Here is a 19,729-nt window from a genome sequence, read left to right as displayed (position 1 = left end):
AGTATCACACTTTTCAAATTAATTTTTTTTCTTAACTATAGAAGGTAGAGATTTAAGATTAAAAACTTTTTGTTGCAAATTTTATAGGCTTTAATTCTTAGAAACTGAAATTATACATTAGTAACATTTTTAACTTAAAAAAGATAAAACAATGAAAATAGACATTTTTAGTTTAGTGTAAAAAAAATCAACTAATTCCCGCAGCAAACAGGGTAGTTGCGGTATATTCGGAGTATTATCGTATCGTTCCAAATGTGTCGTTGTCGATTTTGCGAGTAGACCTCCTGGTACGTTACATACATTCCAAGATTAAGTACTAATAAAATATGAAATAGCCTGCTATTACTAATCTCATTCTATACCATCTTTATTATAAGACTTTGAAAGCCAGAACTTATTATAATCATCATAATATTATTTAAGAAAGACGCTCCCTAACTAAATAGAAAACTCAAGTTTCGCAATCAAGCGGTTACGAACGCTATTTATTCTGCCTACGATTTCACTTCTGGTTGTTTAATCTATGACACATACTATTTGTCCTTGTCGCGCTGCAGTTGACATCATATTCTCCATCTTGCTCGAACCACCACATTAATACTTCGAGATTTATTTGTAAATAAGAAATAAAATCGTGATAAAATACGAAGTTCTTTTATATAATTTCGTATGGTATGAAATACCTTCACTCTTATATATCTTGGAAACATAGTATTTACATTTTCTTAAGACACAGATTGGCATTTTAGATTATTATTGTCACGCCACGAAAACGTTCGGCTTAGTTCGCTGCTGTTAGCCGACTAAATGAAATTACGACAATTGTCTGAATTTGTCTGCAAAATTTTGCGCGCGCTAGTGCGATATCTACCTCTTTATTGTATATAATATCATTGTTGTGAATGGTAAAATTGTAATTCGGAAACGTCCACTTTGAAAAAGGAATGGTTTTGTTTTTGAAGTTTTTTTTCAGCCAATTCTTAAAAGAAGGTTACCGACTGTAAAGTTTTTATGTACAAAATTAAATTCTCTTTGGAGTCCTTTTCATTTCGAAAGTATATCTTGTGAACTTAAAACGTTATCCCAATTTTAAAAGTGTGATACTTACTTTTGAAGGCCAGTGTAGTTTTTAGACAGCTTATGAAATTTCGTATTGTTTAATTAAAATTAAAATATTAAATACCCAAAGTAAGAGGTCGGCCCTTAGCTACGTGCCACACATAACGATTTTTTTTTTATTTATTTAGTGGCACGGGATGCACGTCCAATTTTACTTATTTATTTATTAGGTTTGCCAACAGGTTTACCTCTTCGTTACGACTAGAATTATTTATATTCGTATTATAAATAGAGATGCATACCCAATTACAGGCAAACACAGCTCGCGTTAAAACAATACGATTACTAGGATTGTGCCACAGATTACAAATAATCGGTAGAAATATTTTGACATTTTGTCAATTTGGCGGGAGTGGTAGGGCGCGTCATCAATAAAAATTAAAAAAAAAACGATTAATACGTCCTTTACGACATCACTTTAACTTGTTATATAGTAAAACTTTACGGTAAAGGAACTCCATCAGACCAATATGTGTACTTACTGTGAAATTAAAAAAATAATGTGGAAAATGTAAGTAATAAAATTTATTTACATCATACAAAACATAATTTTAGATACTATTACATTTTTAACTTTCCGAACGGCTCCCATTCAAAATGAAGTATTATAAAGTCAATAACCTAGCAAACATTTGATAACCAGCTTGTTTGCGTTAGATTACTTAGTGTCGAACAAAATGACGACGAAACTGGTGTACTTGCTGGAAACGCAAGGATTCTAAGCTCACCGTTCTCAGAAAACTGTAAAGCATTGCTGACTCTATTCGACGTTGAAGTGTAGCCAGGGTTCTGAGGCTCGCCAGTTATGGGGTTGAATGGACCGCATCTTGTTTTGGCAAGAACACAGGATGTGATGTTCGTGAAGAAGCGTACATTGTCTGCGTCAACGGTTATGTTTACACCTGTTCTTGCTTCTCTCGTGCATTGAGTTATCTATAACATACAAATTTGTTAATAGCGTCTTAATACTTCTACCTTTAATTAAGGATTGGTCTCCGCTGCGCTCCAACTAATCTAGTTATCTACCGCACTACCCAAGAACATTATCTTTTTTATTACGTCAACTATGAGATGCTTGTGTGGCGTCTTGACACTCAATGGCATCTTTTAAATTTTGTAACATATGCTTCGTGTTAATTTACATTGAATTTAATAAAATACAAAATACTTACTGATGATATGTGATCCCAGTGAAGTTTTACTACGTAACCCGGCATTTTAGTTTCAATTATTAGCAAAGTTTAACAGAACATGTGACACGTCAACGTCACACATTGTTCGGGACTGTCGAGTACGCCCACTTGGGCGTAGTATTTGTTGCCTCAGTTTGCGACTACGCCTGCGGTATCTAGTTGGAGCGCAGCGGAGACCAATCCTTAATCTAAGACTTCTACGTTGTTTTATATTTTAAAATGTGTTTGAAGTTATGGTTCTTATGGCTCGTGTGGGATAAATAATGAGAGTGAATTTTGATATTCTGCGCGCGACCGACATTTAAAAATAACAGGATATTCAAATTCAAATATTTTTATTCAAAATAGGATCTGACATCACTTATTCAAAAAAAACTACTACCCATTCCAAAATGAATGCCTCAGGCCTGAGGAAAACTGGCGCAACAAATTCAGCTGGTTTTTTTTTCATCAAAAAAATTTTTACAAAGTAATATTGTACAAATAGACTTATTATTTAAAAGCCTTAGGGCGGTCGCTCCATTACAAATCTGTGGCATCATTAAGAAAGTCATTTACGTTATAGTAACTTTAACCACACAAACGCTTTTTAAACAATTCTTTTGAATAACGTAATACCCTTGTTTTGAACATTTTCTGGGATCTTGTTGTAAAGGCATATACATCGCCCCACAAAAGACTTAGTAAAGATGATTTTGATTTCTAAATTTCTCTTATATTGGTAACTAAGAGAAGTTTTATTAGGGAATGTTTAATCTGTATAGTAACTATACCTATTAAAGGTTTATTTACAGTTATTAAGGTTATTCAAAATCATACGTAAAAATACTTGTATGTGTGTGATTTCTGTTCATATTTTTCTATTTTCCTAAGCTTTTAAGGTTTGCCGGGCTTGCCCTACCAATCGTCGATTGAATGTATTTTTAAATTATTATATCTTAAGTATTAGGTTCTAGAGTCATTCTACCCTGGGAAGTCTATGGAAATATTTTTTGGCCATAGTTTTTGTGTTAAATGATGTGTAACTCGTTGTGACGTACTAAGGATAATCACGCATCCGTTATTTAAAATTAATTTTATAAAAAAATTTTCACATTAAGTAGTAACAGTAAAAATAACTGAAGTACACTAATCTAGCGGTCGCAACATTCGTGTACTCTCTAATCTTTCAAACGGCGTATGCCGCAAAGCTGCTAATTGGGCAATATGTGGACCACACTGAAGCTTTTTATCTAATGTGATATCCAAGAAGACCCTATTGTCCTAAAGTTCCATATATAAACTTAATATCGAGTGATAAAGATAGCATCCATAGCCATGAGTTGATAAAATTCTAGTTCCTAAGTGTACTAAGTAAAAATGTTATTTAATACTTAAATAAGCATCTTAATTTAAATAAAAAGTAAATACTCACTAAATTGACAGAATTTACTCTTCTCAAACAACGTACGAAGTCACAATATCCCATATAACATCCAGATGGTTGAACATTCAGTGCAGAAGTAGATAAAGCCTATGAAAGAACTTATCATGACATATACCATTAATACATTATTATGACGTATTTATTATTTCGTGCAGATGGGATGTAAAATGAAAAAATATTGCAGTAGGTTCGATGAAGATCCCTCGTGTGATGAAAATCCCAACTAATACTATAAATGTGAATGTAAGTTTGTTACGCTTTCACGCCTAGGCCACTAAACCGATTTTGATGAAATTTAGTACAGAGATAAGCTTGACCTTGGGAAAGGATATAGGTTACCTTTTATCTCGAACGAAAAGCATGGTTTAAATAGGGATGGATGTTTGTATGGAAGATCGTCATCATCGAATATGACACCATGAAACTATATATTTAGGCACTTAATAAGAAATAAAAAACTATTTGTTCTAGCGATTTTTAAATTTCGTCCTGTGTGGGGAAGAACAAGAGGGATAAAAGTTCCTAGGTAAGTAGTATATAAAAATGTATTAACCGCAGTAGTTTGTGTGTATATTAAATTTGTAAAGTAAGTTTATATTATAATATAAAATTGCTGCCCAAAGTAATTATTCCACGCGGACGAAGCCGCGGTTAAAAGCTAGTACTACATAATATAGATCTTATCTTTAATTGTATTAGCATGATATCCAAAACAGGCATGTAAAATTTCATCTACGCGTATTGATGATAGCACATCAAATATTGAGGTGCGAGATTTGACCTAAACTTACTATCAATCGGACTAACACGGGAAATTATTAAAAATATGCTATAGGACCCCATTAGCAGAAGGTGCATGTTTCGTCACTATACGATCATCGATAGATAAGCCCAACCCGTGAGTCACGCGTCGAATCGATAGGTAGGCGATTCTACACCTGGGTAAAATTGTCTGAAGCAAAACTCTGGCTACGTATCTAATAAGCATAGTTTTCGTTCAGTTGTGTTACGACCGCGCTTTGAATACAATGCCACGCAATGACAAAGTGTTCAGTGAAAAACAGTCCAAAAAAACAGCACATCCAAATTTAAAAAGGATGGATTTTTTTATGAAAATAAGGGACGAGACGAGCAAGACGTTGAGCTGATGGTAATTAATACGACCTGCTCATTACAATGCAGTACCGCTCAGGATTCTTGAAAAAACCTAAAAATTCTGGGCGGCACTACAATTGCGCTCGTCACCTTGAGACATAAGATGCTAAGTCTTATTTGCTCAGAAATTTCACTAGCTACGGCGCCCTTTAGACCGAAACAATAATGCTTACACATTACTGCTTCATGGCAGAATATGGCGCGGTTGTGATATCCATAATTTTTTCGTTTTGCGTTTCTCGACAAACTTCGCAACATGTGCAGATTTCACGATTCAAAAGCTTAATACAGCCTATCTGAAAGAGGAACATGTAATTTGGCAAATATATATTTAGTTACTGACACTGATATAAATTGGGTCATAAGAGTCAAAATTCAACTGTGTTATTATAATGTGTGCTATATTATACTCACCACTAGAGCAGTAGCACATGTGCTGTAAGAAGTATTTGTAAAGTACTGAATAGCACACGTACTCAGGGCGTTCAACTCTTGAGGTCCCTGGAAATTAATTACGTGATGACGTTGAATTTATTAATATAAAGTGAATTTTCAAAAAGTGCTGTTTTAGGGAAATTAATCGTGATATGCTGGTCAAAAATCAATTAATAATAGCCCATTACGTCGGTGCTTTAATGTCATACGCATTCCCATATCAAACCTACAGAAAAGCCATTGGTAACACAGTTCTCTATCTAGAGTTCTCAACTCAGTAGCCATATAGTCTGTGATTTTTTGCCGATTCTGCCCTTTGATCTACTATATGGAGAGTAGAAGTAAGTTGAAATGTTATTCAGCATCCTGCTCTATCTTCTACCATTTCATCATCATCACCCGGAAGACGTCTGGATCAAGGTCTCCCCTAAAGATCGACGACCATCGGTCCTGCGCTGCCCATATCCAACCTATTCCGGCGATCTTGACCAGATCGTCGGTCCATCTTGTGGACCTTCCGCCTACCAATACTACGTACGTGGTAGCCATTCGAGGACTTTTCTACCCCACCACTGTCGCTTCAGTTTCGTTTTTCGTTTCCACTCCTTGTTTTTCACTTCTACCGCTTATGAGCGCCATTTTGTGTACCACGAAGTTGTTCCTACGATATTTTGTGAATGTATAATCTCCTTTTTACTGAGTTGTAGTACTCGTAAATGAATCGTTTTTGAAATATGTACAAGTCTCGTTTAATTATAGATGTTACATACCTCTGGCATTGCAGTTACCCTTGAAAAACATGTGATACAAGAATCTCGTAAAGTTACATTCGTAGGCTGCGCTGTGCTGCATACTAAATTCAGTAAACTTTGGAGTTGGTTCCTGTGAAGTTTAGACTTAGATTTTAATGTATATCATGATAAGCAAGGTGGGAGGAAACCTATCGTTTTCGGTTTAAATATTCAAAAACTAAACGAAAAACAATTGATGAAGATACGTTAAAATGGATTTTTTATATGTTTTTTCTGCAGCAAATTTTTCTATTCGCATAGTACCTCCCTCGAAATTTTAAATCTTTTATTTACTCTAGGTAGATATACCTAATAATATAATAGGTATTCATACATACAATCAGAGGTGTACGGCAAGCTTACGAACCTCCATCGCCACGGTGTTGCCAAATTTGTGTGATTTCTTAACCTAATCGTGGGAAACGATTTCTACCACTTTCTTTCAAATTTGCCCTACGTGACAAGTCTATCCTAAAACTATCTTCTCAAGTCACTGTTTCTTATTCTGTCTGCCAAATAACTTCACACAGACACAACCCTCTTAATTTCGAAAAGGAGGACAAACGAGTGGACGAGTCAGCTGGTGTTAAGTGATCACCAACGCCCACATTCTTTTGCAACACCAGAGGAATCACAGAGCGTTGCTGCCCTTAACGAAGGTGTACGCGCTTATTTTGAAGGTACCCATTTCATATCGTCCCGGAAACACTGCACAGGGAAGCTCATTTCACACCTTTTTAGTACGTGGAAGAAAGCTCCTTGAAAACCAAATTTGTGGCGTGTCGTGCGAAGGTGGAATTCGACTTGTTGGTGGGAATTAAGTTTTATCTTACCTGTTTGATGGACATAAGGCATTTATTTTTTGTGATTTCCATTGGAGAATTTTGTTTTTTACATCACTTAAGTCAAATATCCCATTTGTAGAAGCTGAAACCTATTAATTTGATATAATAATGAAGTAATTATTCTAAGATATAAAGTAAACTAAAAAATATTTTTTAACGTAAAGTAAATCCATCTACATTTTGACCTACATTGATACTTTACAAACCTTAAGTAACTTATTACGTATGCTACATACATATCTTTTTATGTGCTTGTTTATCGTCTGTGTTAAAGTTAAATACGATCTAAGTAATTTTAAATTATATTATTTCTAAAGATTATCTGACTAAATAAATGGCTCATATGAATCATGCATCATTCGGACGTAGGTAAAGCTGGTTAAAACGTTGATGGAGTAAAAACTTGGGCTAAGATCTATAGAGCACACTAATACTTTTCTCAGACTTTACTTACGTGAAACTTAGAGCTTAGCATATTCTTTTATTTCGTTTTTATAGTCATTTGACAGCTGAAATAATACCTTAAGCTAAGACAGCCCAATGCAAGTCATGTTCGCGTTTTATCACACTCAGCTAAGCTTAACGTAGGTAAGTAAGTAAAGTCTGAGCCAAGTCTTAGTACGATCTAAAGATCTCAACCTTAGACTTAGGCTTCGAATTAAAAAAAAATGTGCAAATTAGATTCTATTATATTCTCCCACATGTCAATAAAATGTACTTTTTACTAAGTACGTGATAAGAGGCGGGATTGCCTAAGTTAAAATTGAAATTTTGTTTAGTATGAAAATTGCAGTGATTTGACATAAGTTTGAAATAGTAGTAATTACAGAATGGCGATTGCCGACGAAGTATATTCCGGCTAAGTTTTAAAGCGAACAGTTGCCGTTAGTGGATTTCGGTTATTTCCCTTTTTTACAAGATTATAGACGTCATCTGTCAATCTATCAATGACTGCACGTTACATGCAATCGAGTGAATCGCTTTTTTCTTACGGCCGTTCTCAATAACTTATCTATCCTTAGTTAAACTTACTAGAGGTAAAACAAATCTATCCTTTTACGCTTACTTACCTATATTGGACATAACTATGGATAGATAAGATCTTATCATTAAACGGTGACAGCAATGTATCCGTAACGAGAGATACGTTATTGAAAACGGCCGTTAGAGAGTTTGGCGAGGCTGCTACTAGTATATTTTATTACTCTAAGTATTCTACAAAGAAATTAATAGGTATTACTTTAAATGTACCTACTGAAAACATAAGGTACTTAAGGTAATGAGATCATAAAAAAAGTGGAAAAAGTTCAATATATGGCATTACTGCTAATTAATTATTACCAAACTAATATAAAATAAGTACAATAATTAAATTATAAACGTTTAAACAAAAACATTCCAGATTTAAAAACAAATTAAAATGAATTCTAACCTCGTTTATATTGAATAAGTTTTGGGCCTTCCATTTTGATAAATGACTCATTATTTCATCGAAATTATTAACTGTACTAGAACCCGTTTGCTAGAAAAGCAAGCGAATAAATTGGGATACATTATAAAACCTCAAAAATGTATTAATAATTAAAAAGACTCGTTGCTTAGATTAAGGATTGGTTCGCTGCGCTCTAACTAGATACCGCACTACCTAAAAACAATAGCTTTTTTATTGCGGCAACTATTAGATGCTTGTTTGCGTGGCATCTTTCTAGTTTTGTAACAAATGCTTCGTGTTATTTTACACCGCAATTAATAAAACACAAAATACTTACTGATGATATAATATGATCCCAGCGTCTTTCTTATTTCTTGTAGTTTTATTTTTACAAAATTTTACTACGCAATAGGGCATCTTAGTTTCAATTATTAGCAATGTTTAACAGTACATGTGGCACGTCAACGTCACACATTATTCGAGACCGACTCGAGTATGCCCACGTGGGCGTAGAATTAGTTACCGCACTTTGTGACTACGCCTGTGGTATCTAGTAGGAGCGCAGTGGAGACCAATCCTTAATCTATGGCACGTTGATTAAGAATTCAGATAAAAAATATATGCAGGTACTTACAAATAAAAAAAATACGAGTGTAATAGTGATCTTCACTTTCATAATCATAATGTAATTAAGTTTATAACACACTTTGAAGTACGTATTTTGTTTTAAAACCAATTTTTAAATAATTGTTATCGGTATTGATTTGACCTACCTCAAGCATATATTTTTAAATAATAAAATATGCTTTCACGTGCCTTTCCTGTCCATTGTTATTGTCAATTATTATTTTTGTGACAACTAAAAGGGTTCTGAATAATTTCGTGGTGAATTTAAAATATCATACAACCTACCAATATAATACATATTATGTTTTTTTTAACAAGTATAATTTAAATTTGGAAACTGATTACCTACCAAAGAAAAGTTACATTTCGAATTGTATAGACTGATTATAAAATAAAAATATTAATACACAATCAAGGTTTTTATTTATTGTAATTCCCCCTACATACATTGTATTGACAAATAAAAATATATACAAGGTAAGAAGCCGGATAGTCGACGTTTCTTGCCAAATAATCGCCGACTAGTGACCGACTGCGATAGTTGTCGGATATCTAATATGTATATAAAATTCTCGTGTCAGTATGGTGTTAAACTTTGAACTCCTCCGAAACCTTGCTTGACCGATTCTCATGAAATTTTGAGTGCATATTGGGTAGGTCTGAGAATCGGATAGCATCTATTTTTCATCCCCCTAAATTTAAGGGTGGTCCACACGTTTTTTTTTTTGACATTTTTTTAAATTTGTTTGATTATGAGTCAGCATTAAAAAATACATACAACTTCAAATTTTCACCCATCTACGATCTTTTACTTTTGTATCGCGATTTTAATATCGGCAATACAACGTTTGCTGGGTCAGCTAGTACTAATATAATAATATGCTATGCGTTTAAATACGTCATCTACCTGTCTATGGTTGATGTCTGATATAGGTTCAAAATTTCAATATTTTTATCACACGACCTGAATGAAATTTATTACACTGGGGTTTTTGGGGACTAAAAACATCACACTAAGATCGAACTCAAGTTCTAACTTTGTAACTATAATTGGCTAAAAAAGTGAATAATAATTATATATCGAGGCTTTATATTATGTAATAAATCCTATAATTTAGCGTGCAATAAGTTCTCACAGAACCCTAACCCTAAACGTACAGTTAAATATAAAATTATAATTTGTTGGTGTCCATAAACCCGTGAAGTTGTGAAAGTTTAAATCATTTTAATGACACCATAGCTAAAATACAATATACAGTGCACAATTATTGAAGTTCCTATATAAATTTTTACGATATTTTAATACTAAGCGGGAAAAGGTATTTTAGGTCACCTGTATTGTACCTATAATCTTCGCAACGAGATTTTTGGAGCTAAATAACGAAGGTTACGTTGTTTAAAATACGTCTCTACGTGTGGTATGTATAGACGTATTTAAAGAAAAGAGGATAATTGCACCATACCCAGGAAGCAATAATAAAAATATATTATTATTTAAACGTGAGGGCTATGAGGTAGTGAGCAAGGTAACACGACTATGCGTTGCGAGATGAATGGCGATCAGATTCCTTAATCCTTATTAAGAATTTCTCTGTAAATAGATAGGGGTGTTTAATACATATAATAATTATGTCGTCGGTTAAGCTTCGTCGCCTCTACAATAGTAGGTCAGTTTTTGTATTTCAGTTTGGTGTTTCTAATTCACCTTTGTTCCTGTGTTTATATTTAATAATATATTTATGTTAGACTTAGAACCAACCAAATGCATGTGTTTAATAGTTTTCGATAACTTTGCACCATGCGAATTTTAGATTCAAAGTAGGCTGTGCCCCACATCCAACCATATTGGATTTTATATTAAAGTAAGTATATGATCTGTTGCTTAAGGACTGTATAAATTTCAGTAAGTATCAAGTAGACCATGAAGCCTTAAGCTTACCTCAACCCTTTTTCGATTAAATATATACCTATCTACTAAGTCAACAGATACCACCATATTGCTCTAGCCGTTTTTACGGTCTACGTAAAAACGGCTAGAGCAATATGGCCACAAGTAAACACGTGTCACTATGACTCAAATCACAGTGACTGTGTATGGTCAAATCACAGTCAATGTCTAGTCTACTATAGAGATCTACTTATAGAGAACTAACGGAATATTAGCGTTAGTTCTCTTTACTAAGGCACGATCTGACGAAAGCGATAATAAATAAAATGAAGAGAATCACATATTATTAACCTCACAGCGTTTGCAGCAAGACGAATACTCTAGTCCTTCAATACCTTCGCTGGACGTTTTCGCTGGAGCGTATGAACCTGCTTGACAGTGAGACGGAGGATGATACTGATCGTAGTCATTATTCAGAACGACATTTGTACGTTTTCCTGTGATTGATAATAAAAGAAGTAACATGATGTAAGGATGTTGAACAATGTGTAGTTAAAATAATAATGTATTTCAGGTTTCCATTAGATCCAAATTCTATTATAATAATATATAATTACAAAAAAAATGGATAGAAAAAACAGGACAATCAGATTTATGGGAACCATAGAAACATGCAAGAATATCTTCAGTCCACTTTGATGCGACACAAATAATAACAAAAAAAAAGACGTGTGGCACTCGGGGATTGCCGCGATAAAGATATTGCAAAGCATTTTTTTATCAACTTATGCAATTATAATTATTTATTTATTCTATTTATGCAGTATTTTTTTTGTGATAAAATTAATTTTAAAAAAAGCATACGGGAAGTGAGTAAAATTTTACTTGCAAGATTTGATAACAGACAGACAACGAGACAGGTGAAACTAAATAAAAATGCTTGGCATAGTAATAAAAATTTAAAAAAAACATGATAAAAAAAAATATTAAAAAATTCAAGATATACCCCAGGCTCGAATCTGGGATCTTCTGCACAAACGCATAACCGCTGTTCCACGGCAACTGTAATAACCGTGCCGAAATATCTATATACATCTAGTAAGTGTTAGGTTATTTTCGTTACGGAATTTCTGGATTCGGTCTCCACGCTCAAGGCCCGCGATAGAAGCTATGCAATAGCTTAAATACAAACAAACCGCACATTGAAGGTGCAGTTAAAATTTATGCATGTAAGTGAATAAATTCCCTATATATAATAAAACTATGTATGTAGTTACAAATCTACCATGGCTGACACCGACTCCATAAATAACAATAATTGTGACTACATCATATTAATATTGTCGTAATAATTTGATCGACTTTTTGGTAGTCTAATATTTATCATTTCATTTTAATTAGGAAAACTCTAAAAATAATTTATTGGTCACACTAAAAGTTTCTAACTTACGCAAACTTAAAAAAAACATGTTATAACCAAAATATTGTGATTATTGCGTTTCAAAATACCCTCCTTTACATTTTTTAAAACAGGAGGAACACAGATCTGAACGCAACATGCGTTTCTACGTGCTATTTGAACGCTATCACTGCCTTTTCGGAATTGATAAAAGTGAAATCTCTCATCAAATCTTTGATTTTGGGGAAAATACAGAAATTCTCAGGGTGCTAGGTCGGGGCTATGTGCAGGATTGGTGACGAGTTGTACTTTTTCGGAGGATAAAAATGATTTAGTTTTGTTGGCCGTGTTTGAAGTAGCTTTGTCATGATGTAGGAGAACGCAGCTTTTTGGTCGTCTTTTGCGATTTTTTTTAACACCCTGGGTAAACAAATGGTGGAATACCACTCGGCACTAACACTCTTTTGATCTTCAAGTGGAATTGTGCATTTTGGACCCATATTTTCAGTCATTTTTTTATCCAACGTTTCTCGCCTGCCTCACTTTTGTTAGCCTGTTCTCATTTTCAAACACCCATTCACAAGATTGCTGTTTTTTTTCGGGTTCAAAACAATAAATCGTCTAATGAAAAAATATTTTAATGAGACGCAAACTGATCTGTCACAGACGATGACAATTCTCATAATCGTAGTAGTGTAAGTGTGTGCGTGGGGCTATGTATTTACACGTTAATCGGCTTGTTTTGCTACTACACTGTTATGTAAGGTGACACGGAGTCCTTTTTTTACTAGTCCATGCCTGTGACAAACTGCATTAGAATGTCCGTGGTCGTACTAAATTAACATCTGTGAGCACCATTCCACGCGAGCCAGCTTCTGCCCCGCTGTCAGTTCATGAGGGATCCAACGACAACAAAGTTTTCGAACTTTCAATTCTTCGTGTAAAATTTTCTGATTTTGGCTCATACCAATCCCCAATAGTCCTCGAATTGTCTCATAGGTAATCCTCGGGTTTTCTTCAATTAGCCGCTTAATTCAGTAGCCACATTATTGTCGTTGACGGCAGTTGAAGGCTGCCCTTCTCGAAATTTGTCATGTAAAGAAACCCGACCTCTTTCAAATTCAGCAAAACATCGCCTCACGGTGTTCAAGCAAGGTGTTTCTATCCCAAAAGCATTTTGAAGACGAGCGGCACAGTCTTACGGAGAGAGAGATCTTTTAAAATCATAAAAAATCATCGCTCTAAAATCATTTCGACTTAATTCCATTTTCGTTGCGTACGTAGAACATTGATGTGTGATTAAAAATAATTGACAAATGATTTCCCGCTAATCGTTTTTTTTTATTACTAAGAAGGTTGCAACGTTTCAAACAATAAAACATTCGAAATTCAAATAGTTCCGATTAGCTAGAAGTGCAAAACTTTTAGTGTGAATCATGTAAGATTATTATTTTGTAGATAAAAACGCAATTATGTTTATACTTTTAAGTGCATTTTAATATATTGTTTTGGAAAAGTTTTTTTTAAGTCGAATGTTTTTTTTTAATTTTTCGTAAATCTAAAGTACATCAACTAATTTGTCTGAATAATATGTGAAGACCTACTAAACGTGCTGCTCACATGAGACAGCGCTGTTTTAATGAAACCAAAGAAGTCAGGGAGATACACCTATATATAGAGAAAAGCTACCTCGAGGACAATTTCAAAAGAGACTTGCGAAGAGCGCAAAATATAATAAAAATTAAACGTAACCGCTTTTATGATTACAGACAGAAATTCTGCCACACATAAGGAGTAAAGTAAGTAAGCTGTTAAGGGGCTCCATTGATCATCATACGTGGTCGATACCACGACAATTACTTGAACATAACGACGTTACGGTAGATTAATCAAATATCCGGATAACATATAAAAAAAAACAGTGAAATATCGTTAATTTGCCCCTAAGAATTGATGATTTCTGTTACTTTGTGATGGATCCCATAATTAGAACTTAATCAAACTCTCGTCAACCTACCCTTAAAGTACATCCTTTCCAATACAAAATCATCAAAATCGGTTGGCATGATATTGAATTATTCGTCCATTTGTCGCACACCTACTTAATTCAAATTTAAGACTTATATGGTTTTTTCGTGGATGCCATTGTCAGAACTAGACCAAATAAAATGGTACCGGACCACACGGGTAGCACCAGCTTTCAAATAAAAAAAGGATCATCAACATTTGTTCACCCAAACGAAAGTTCTGAGGTAACAAACATAAAAAGAAATACCGTCGACATGAGACCCTCCTCCTGTTTGAAGTCGGTTAAAAATGTAGCTAATAATAATAATAATAATAATTCGTACTATAAATACGTACCAGCGCTGGTTCTTGCGAATGGTCTATAATCGGCGACAATGTGGGGCGGGTCGTTGGTCCACGCGTCATGCTCGTGAACATAATGTGATGGCTGGATGATCTTGTTACCGGGAGATCTGCTTTGTGTTTTTATTTAATTTCTTTTATTTAATTAACTTAAAATTAAAATTATTACATATTTTATTTAAGAAAATGCTCGCATAATGCCTTTAGTTATTTACGGATTGATGTATCTACTGTACTTAATAGCTCTTTTGTTTATAATTATTAATATACATTTTTTACTTACTCGTGCAAGCCATTTAGTTTTTGACATTAACGTATTTTTGTTACATCACTTTGCATATATTGTAATTGAAAATTATTTGTAAATTACATTAAATTAAGAATTTGTAATACTTAATCTGTTTTGAAAAGAGCAACCTTAGAGTTTCTTGCTCATTCTTCTCTAAGGAAATCTGCCTTCCAAATGAGCTGTACGAAAAAAAAATTGTAATAAAAATATTTTTGAGTTTGATTTGATCAAGGACAGAATAATTATTGTCGCCTTTATAAGCATGGTGTGGTGGTATTGTTGAAATCACTATCCCATATGAAGACTACCTCTACCTATGAAAGCTGGGAAGGGCAAATTCAGCAAGTACTTTGACTTAGCTAACGAGATGACCGACGAGACGTTGTCTCGACCATCGTAGCCCTGATAGTATTTACGGCGGTCTTATAGAAAAGAGCCTCGATCAATATATCAAAGGGTTCTCGCTAAGGTTGGCTCAAAGGCCAATACAGATGCCTCTGTCTGCGGCCCTGCAACCGATAGCTCAGCCCTTGGGCATGACTCATGACGCATGATATTACAGATTTATCATTTATATTAATTAATTTCTAAGTCTTTATTCACTCAAAATTCATAGATATGTAAACTTTTTTTGTTATTGATGACATACTGGCTGGTTGCAAAAAAAAATCGATTATGTTTTTTTTTATGGAATAGGAGGACAAACGAGCGTACGGGTCACCTGTTGTTAAATGATCACCGCCGCCCACAATCTCTTGCAACACCGAAGGAATCACAGGAGCGTTGCCGGCCTTTAAGGAAGGTGTACGCGCTTTTTTTGAAGGTACCCATGTCGTATCGTCCCGGAAACACCGCACAAGGAAGCTCATTCCACAGCTTTGTAGTACGTGGAAGAAAGCTCCTTGAAAACCGCACTGTGGAGGACCGCCACACATCCAGATGGTGGGGATGATATTCTAACTTGTGGCGTGTCGTGCGAAGGTGGAATTAAATATAAATTAAAAAATTAAATGAAAGGGAATTTGTTTGAATTTAGTGCGTTTTTATTGCTACGTTTAGTCTTGATTTTTATTCATTTAAAATAAGTTAGCGACAAAATTTAATTGTTAGATATTCTTTACGTCATGGAGCGACGTCATTTGACGACAAATGAAATGCAAAGAACTGTAGGGATGTTGCAAGCGGGAAGTAATCAATCTCAGATATCTCGGCGTTTTGGCATTCATAGAAGTGTTATTTGTCATCTGTGGCAGCGCTACAATAATACAAGGGAACCAGCTGAACAGCATTCAGGCCGTAAAAGGAGTACAACCACTCGGCAAGACCGGTACATACAACTGACTGCAAGACGCCAGCCGATGTTAACCGCTCGAGAGATAAGTTTGAGATTACAAAATTCAAGTGGTGTTGATGTAAGTCCCCAAACTGTGCGAAATTGACTGCTCATGCAGCTACTCATGTACGACCTACGAGCTCGACGCCCAATTAGGTGTCCACCGATACGTCATAGGAATCGCGCTCGTCGAAGTGAATGGGTAGAGAACGCAGAACATGGACTCAGGATTAATGGGATAAAATTATGTTTTCCGATGAGTCGCGATTCGGGTTTAGGTCTGATACAAAAAGGGTGCGAGTGTACCGTCGGCCGGGAAATACTAAAAGGCTCAGGTGCATTCAGGAAGTTCATCCATACAGCGGCTCAACAGTTATGGTATGGCCGGGTATAATGATCAACAGGCGAACTGAGCTCGTTTTTGTAAATGGAAACATGAACGGTGAAAATTACGTTGAGGATATTCTCAGACCTTATGTGCATCCATTTTCACAAACCTTTGGCTCCGATTTTACGGTAATGCATGTTCACATACAGCTCGGCGAACCACTCAATACTTGGCAACGGAGAACGTCCGGGTATTGCCCTGGCCTGCACAATCGCCAGACCTAAACCCCATCGAGCACGCATGCTCCAGAGACGTGTTTTGAAGGACTTGGACGGAGTGACAACAACCCAACAGCTGAAGGATTTGCTACAATTCCATTGAGAGCGAATACCGCAAGATGACATAAACAGTCTCATTAATTCAATGAATAATCGTTGCCGACAAGTTCCGAATAGCAGAGGAGGCCATACTTTGTATTAAATTATCCTATTCTTTCACAATAAATTCCTTTTCTTTAGAAATTTCATTTTGTTTAAAAAAATGTTTAGTTGCTTATGTACCTCAGTTTCTGCAGTATATTGTAATATTGTTAATTTATGTTAATAAAAGAACTTATAATGACAACAGCTGTTATTTTTACATCATAGGACCATAAAAGTATTTTTTTAAAAATAAAATACAACGTTATATGAAAAACCATCCTAAAATATAAATTAGTACCTGATGCTTAGACTTTTTTGATGTGTGTAATAATATGACAGCACCTAAGACTACTCCTGTCAAAACTATTGCTATCTAAAAGGGGCACGCGGGGACTACAGTCCGTTCACAGATATTTTACCTCTGACAGAAGACATTATATGTTTTCTTTATGTTGGTGTTCCTGTCGAGTCGTTCTGTGAAGTTCTTAGAGTTTTTCTTTAATATTTGTGATATTTCATCTGTTAACATGCCGAAAACAATTCAAAGTAGCAGAAGAAATATTATTCTATCGATGCGTGATTTCTGTGAAAGAGAAAAAGAAAATAATGCTCCTTTAATTCCATTTGGAAATGTTCGTCAACCAGTTGCCGCCATGACGGGTATGTAAATTAGGGTTACCAATCTTTAGTATTTTCCCCAAATTTAGTAGAAACTTGATATCCTAGCGTTACCGCCATCAGTACATAATTTCTGTCGCGTCAACTGTTATTTTCTCTCACCGTAAATGTTAGACTGCTTGTTATCGTTCTTGCGAGTACAGTTACTATCTTGTGACTTTTTTGTATGTTTTATTTTTATAGTAATATAATCAATCATTTGCTTGAATTTGGTATACAAGTTCTATGATCTTTATATTTGTCTTTTTAATATATTATATGATTTCATAATTTAATATAGTAATCATTGTCAATTAGTATAAGTCGCCTTGAGTGGTTGTATTTTGAATAAATAAATAAAATAAATGCCAAGCTGACCTCTATTTTTTAAATAGAACTACAATTTTCGTTTGGCAGCATTTGATACGATTAGGTAAAAATGTAAATAGGAACATTATTGGTAAGAAATAGCTCTCTACAAATATATACAGCTATTTTTAATTTAAAATAAAATAGGCTTTATAAAGTAAAACTTTTTTCCTGTTTCAGGAATATCTGAAAAAACCGTAAGCACCATAACTAAAGAAGGCGAAGTTGCTGCATCCACTTTTCAAAAGATTTCTACACCCAAAAAAAACGCAGCCAAGAAAAAAAAAATTTTGATCTGTGTGCAGTTCGAAATAAAATACTTGAAATGTACACCGTCAGAAAGGACGTACCGACTTTGGGGAAACTCTTAGCAGAGTTAAAAATTGATATAAATTTTCGTGGAGGTCGAACTACATTATGGAAAATTATACCTACCTACGAAAAAATGCTGTGTGAAACTCTATTTCACTATTTCTTGTGAGAAAGTGAAATATCGTGAAAAACGTATGATAGCTATGAATGATAGGTAGCCTAAAACGCAAATAGATTACTTTATTTCCGATTAAGATAATTATCCGGATAAATATATTGTGGTTATTACTGTGTACCTAACTTAATACAATAGACAGCTTACAATTAATACACTAAACATGCTTTTTTAACATACAAAGTACTCATAAATGGGTTGGTAATTCTTTGTTACTAGTTAAATACTTTTGATAAGCTTATACATATTTTTTGAGTTATTTTCATATTGTAATTATTATCATTTCGTATCTTACTGAACAGTTTATTAAATTGGAATAACGAACTTCGCTCCTGACGGATCACTTAATTGTTTTTTTATTTTAAAATAATATTATTAGATAGGCATATTCTTAAAGATATATAAAGGTATAGTCTTACATTAAGTAAGAAAGCAAACGGAAATTAATATAATAAGATAGGTATAAATAATATTATAAGATAGGTATAATAATATTATAAGATAGGTATATTTTTTATAATCGGAATCCGAATAGTAAAACTATTTAAATAACTTGTCGTATTATTTCTACTCTTCTACCCGATACTATTCATTCACTGCATAAATACAATTAAGTTCATTCGTTTATGCGTACGATGATTCCCATTTGTACGAATTATCTCTCGGTACGAGCTGGTTCTCTGTATGCCACATTTATTAGGAAGTTAGGAAAAACAGACTTTAATAATAAATATATCACACTGATGTAATTATTATTGAAAATTAACCTTTGAATAACAAAAATTAAAATTTGGTTAGCAAATTTCTGTTATGACTCCAAATATAAATTTAAATACGTTCAACCGTCCCAATAACAAAAGATCTTATTACAAACTTTACGTTCAAATCATTATATTGTAAGAAAAAAAATATCATCAATACCGTAAAATTTAACTTGTTGTTTGATGGAGTCATAGAAACTAAATATGGCAATATAACGCTCAGGTTAGGTAACCTAACGGCTAGAGGTAAAATAACTGTGAACGCACTGTATTGGAACATGAATTAGTTTTAAAATGCACCAGCAGAGTGCGTGTGTACTAAGTTCAGTGTTGAAAAAAATATTCATAGAATTAGCAATCTAATAAGAAAATAAGATGTTGTCGTCTTCATTTTGATAAATAT

The 19,729-nt window shown here is 34.1% G+C and overlaps 1 protein-coding gene across 1 annotated transcript; it reads right to left on the bottom strand.

Moving 5' to 3' along the window:
- Positions 1 to 1,740: 1,740 nt before the first annotated feature.
- LOC126970726 (uncharacterized) lies at positions 1,741 to 14,976 on the bottom strand. The gene is made up of 7 exons (XM_050816820.1): positions 14,964 to 14,976; positions 8,734 to 8,741; positions 6,953 to 7,053; positions 6,099 to 6,210; positions 5,308 to 5,394; positions 3,727 to 3,825; positions 1,741 to 2,052 (listed from the first exon to the last, which is right to left on the bottom strand). Exons 1-7 carry the CDS (start codon positions 14,974 to 14,976, stop codon positions 1,741 to 1,743), a joined length of 732 nt encoding a protein of 243 aa, XP_050672777.1.
- Positions 14,977 to 19,729: the final 4,753 nt, after the last annotated feature.

The sequence above is a fragment of the Leptidea sinapis genome, chromosome 21, assembly GCF_905404315.1.
Source record: "Leptidea sinapis chromosome 21, ilLepSina1.1, whole genome shotgun sequence".
Taxonomy (NCBI): domain Eukaryota; kingdom Metazoa; phylum Arthropoda; class Insecta; order Lepidoptera; family Pieridae; genus Leptidea; species Leptidea sinapis.
Note: the sequence above shows the minus strand (reverse complement) of the source record. Positions and strands in the feature narration are given on the sequence as shown.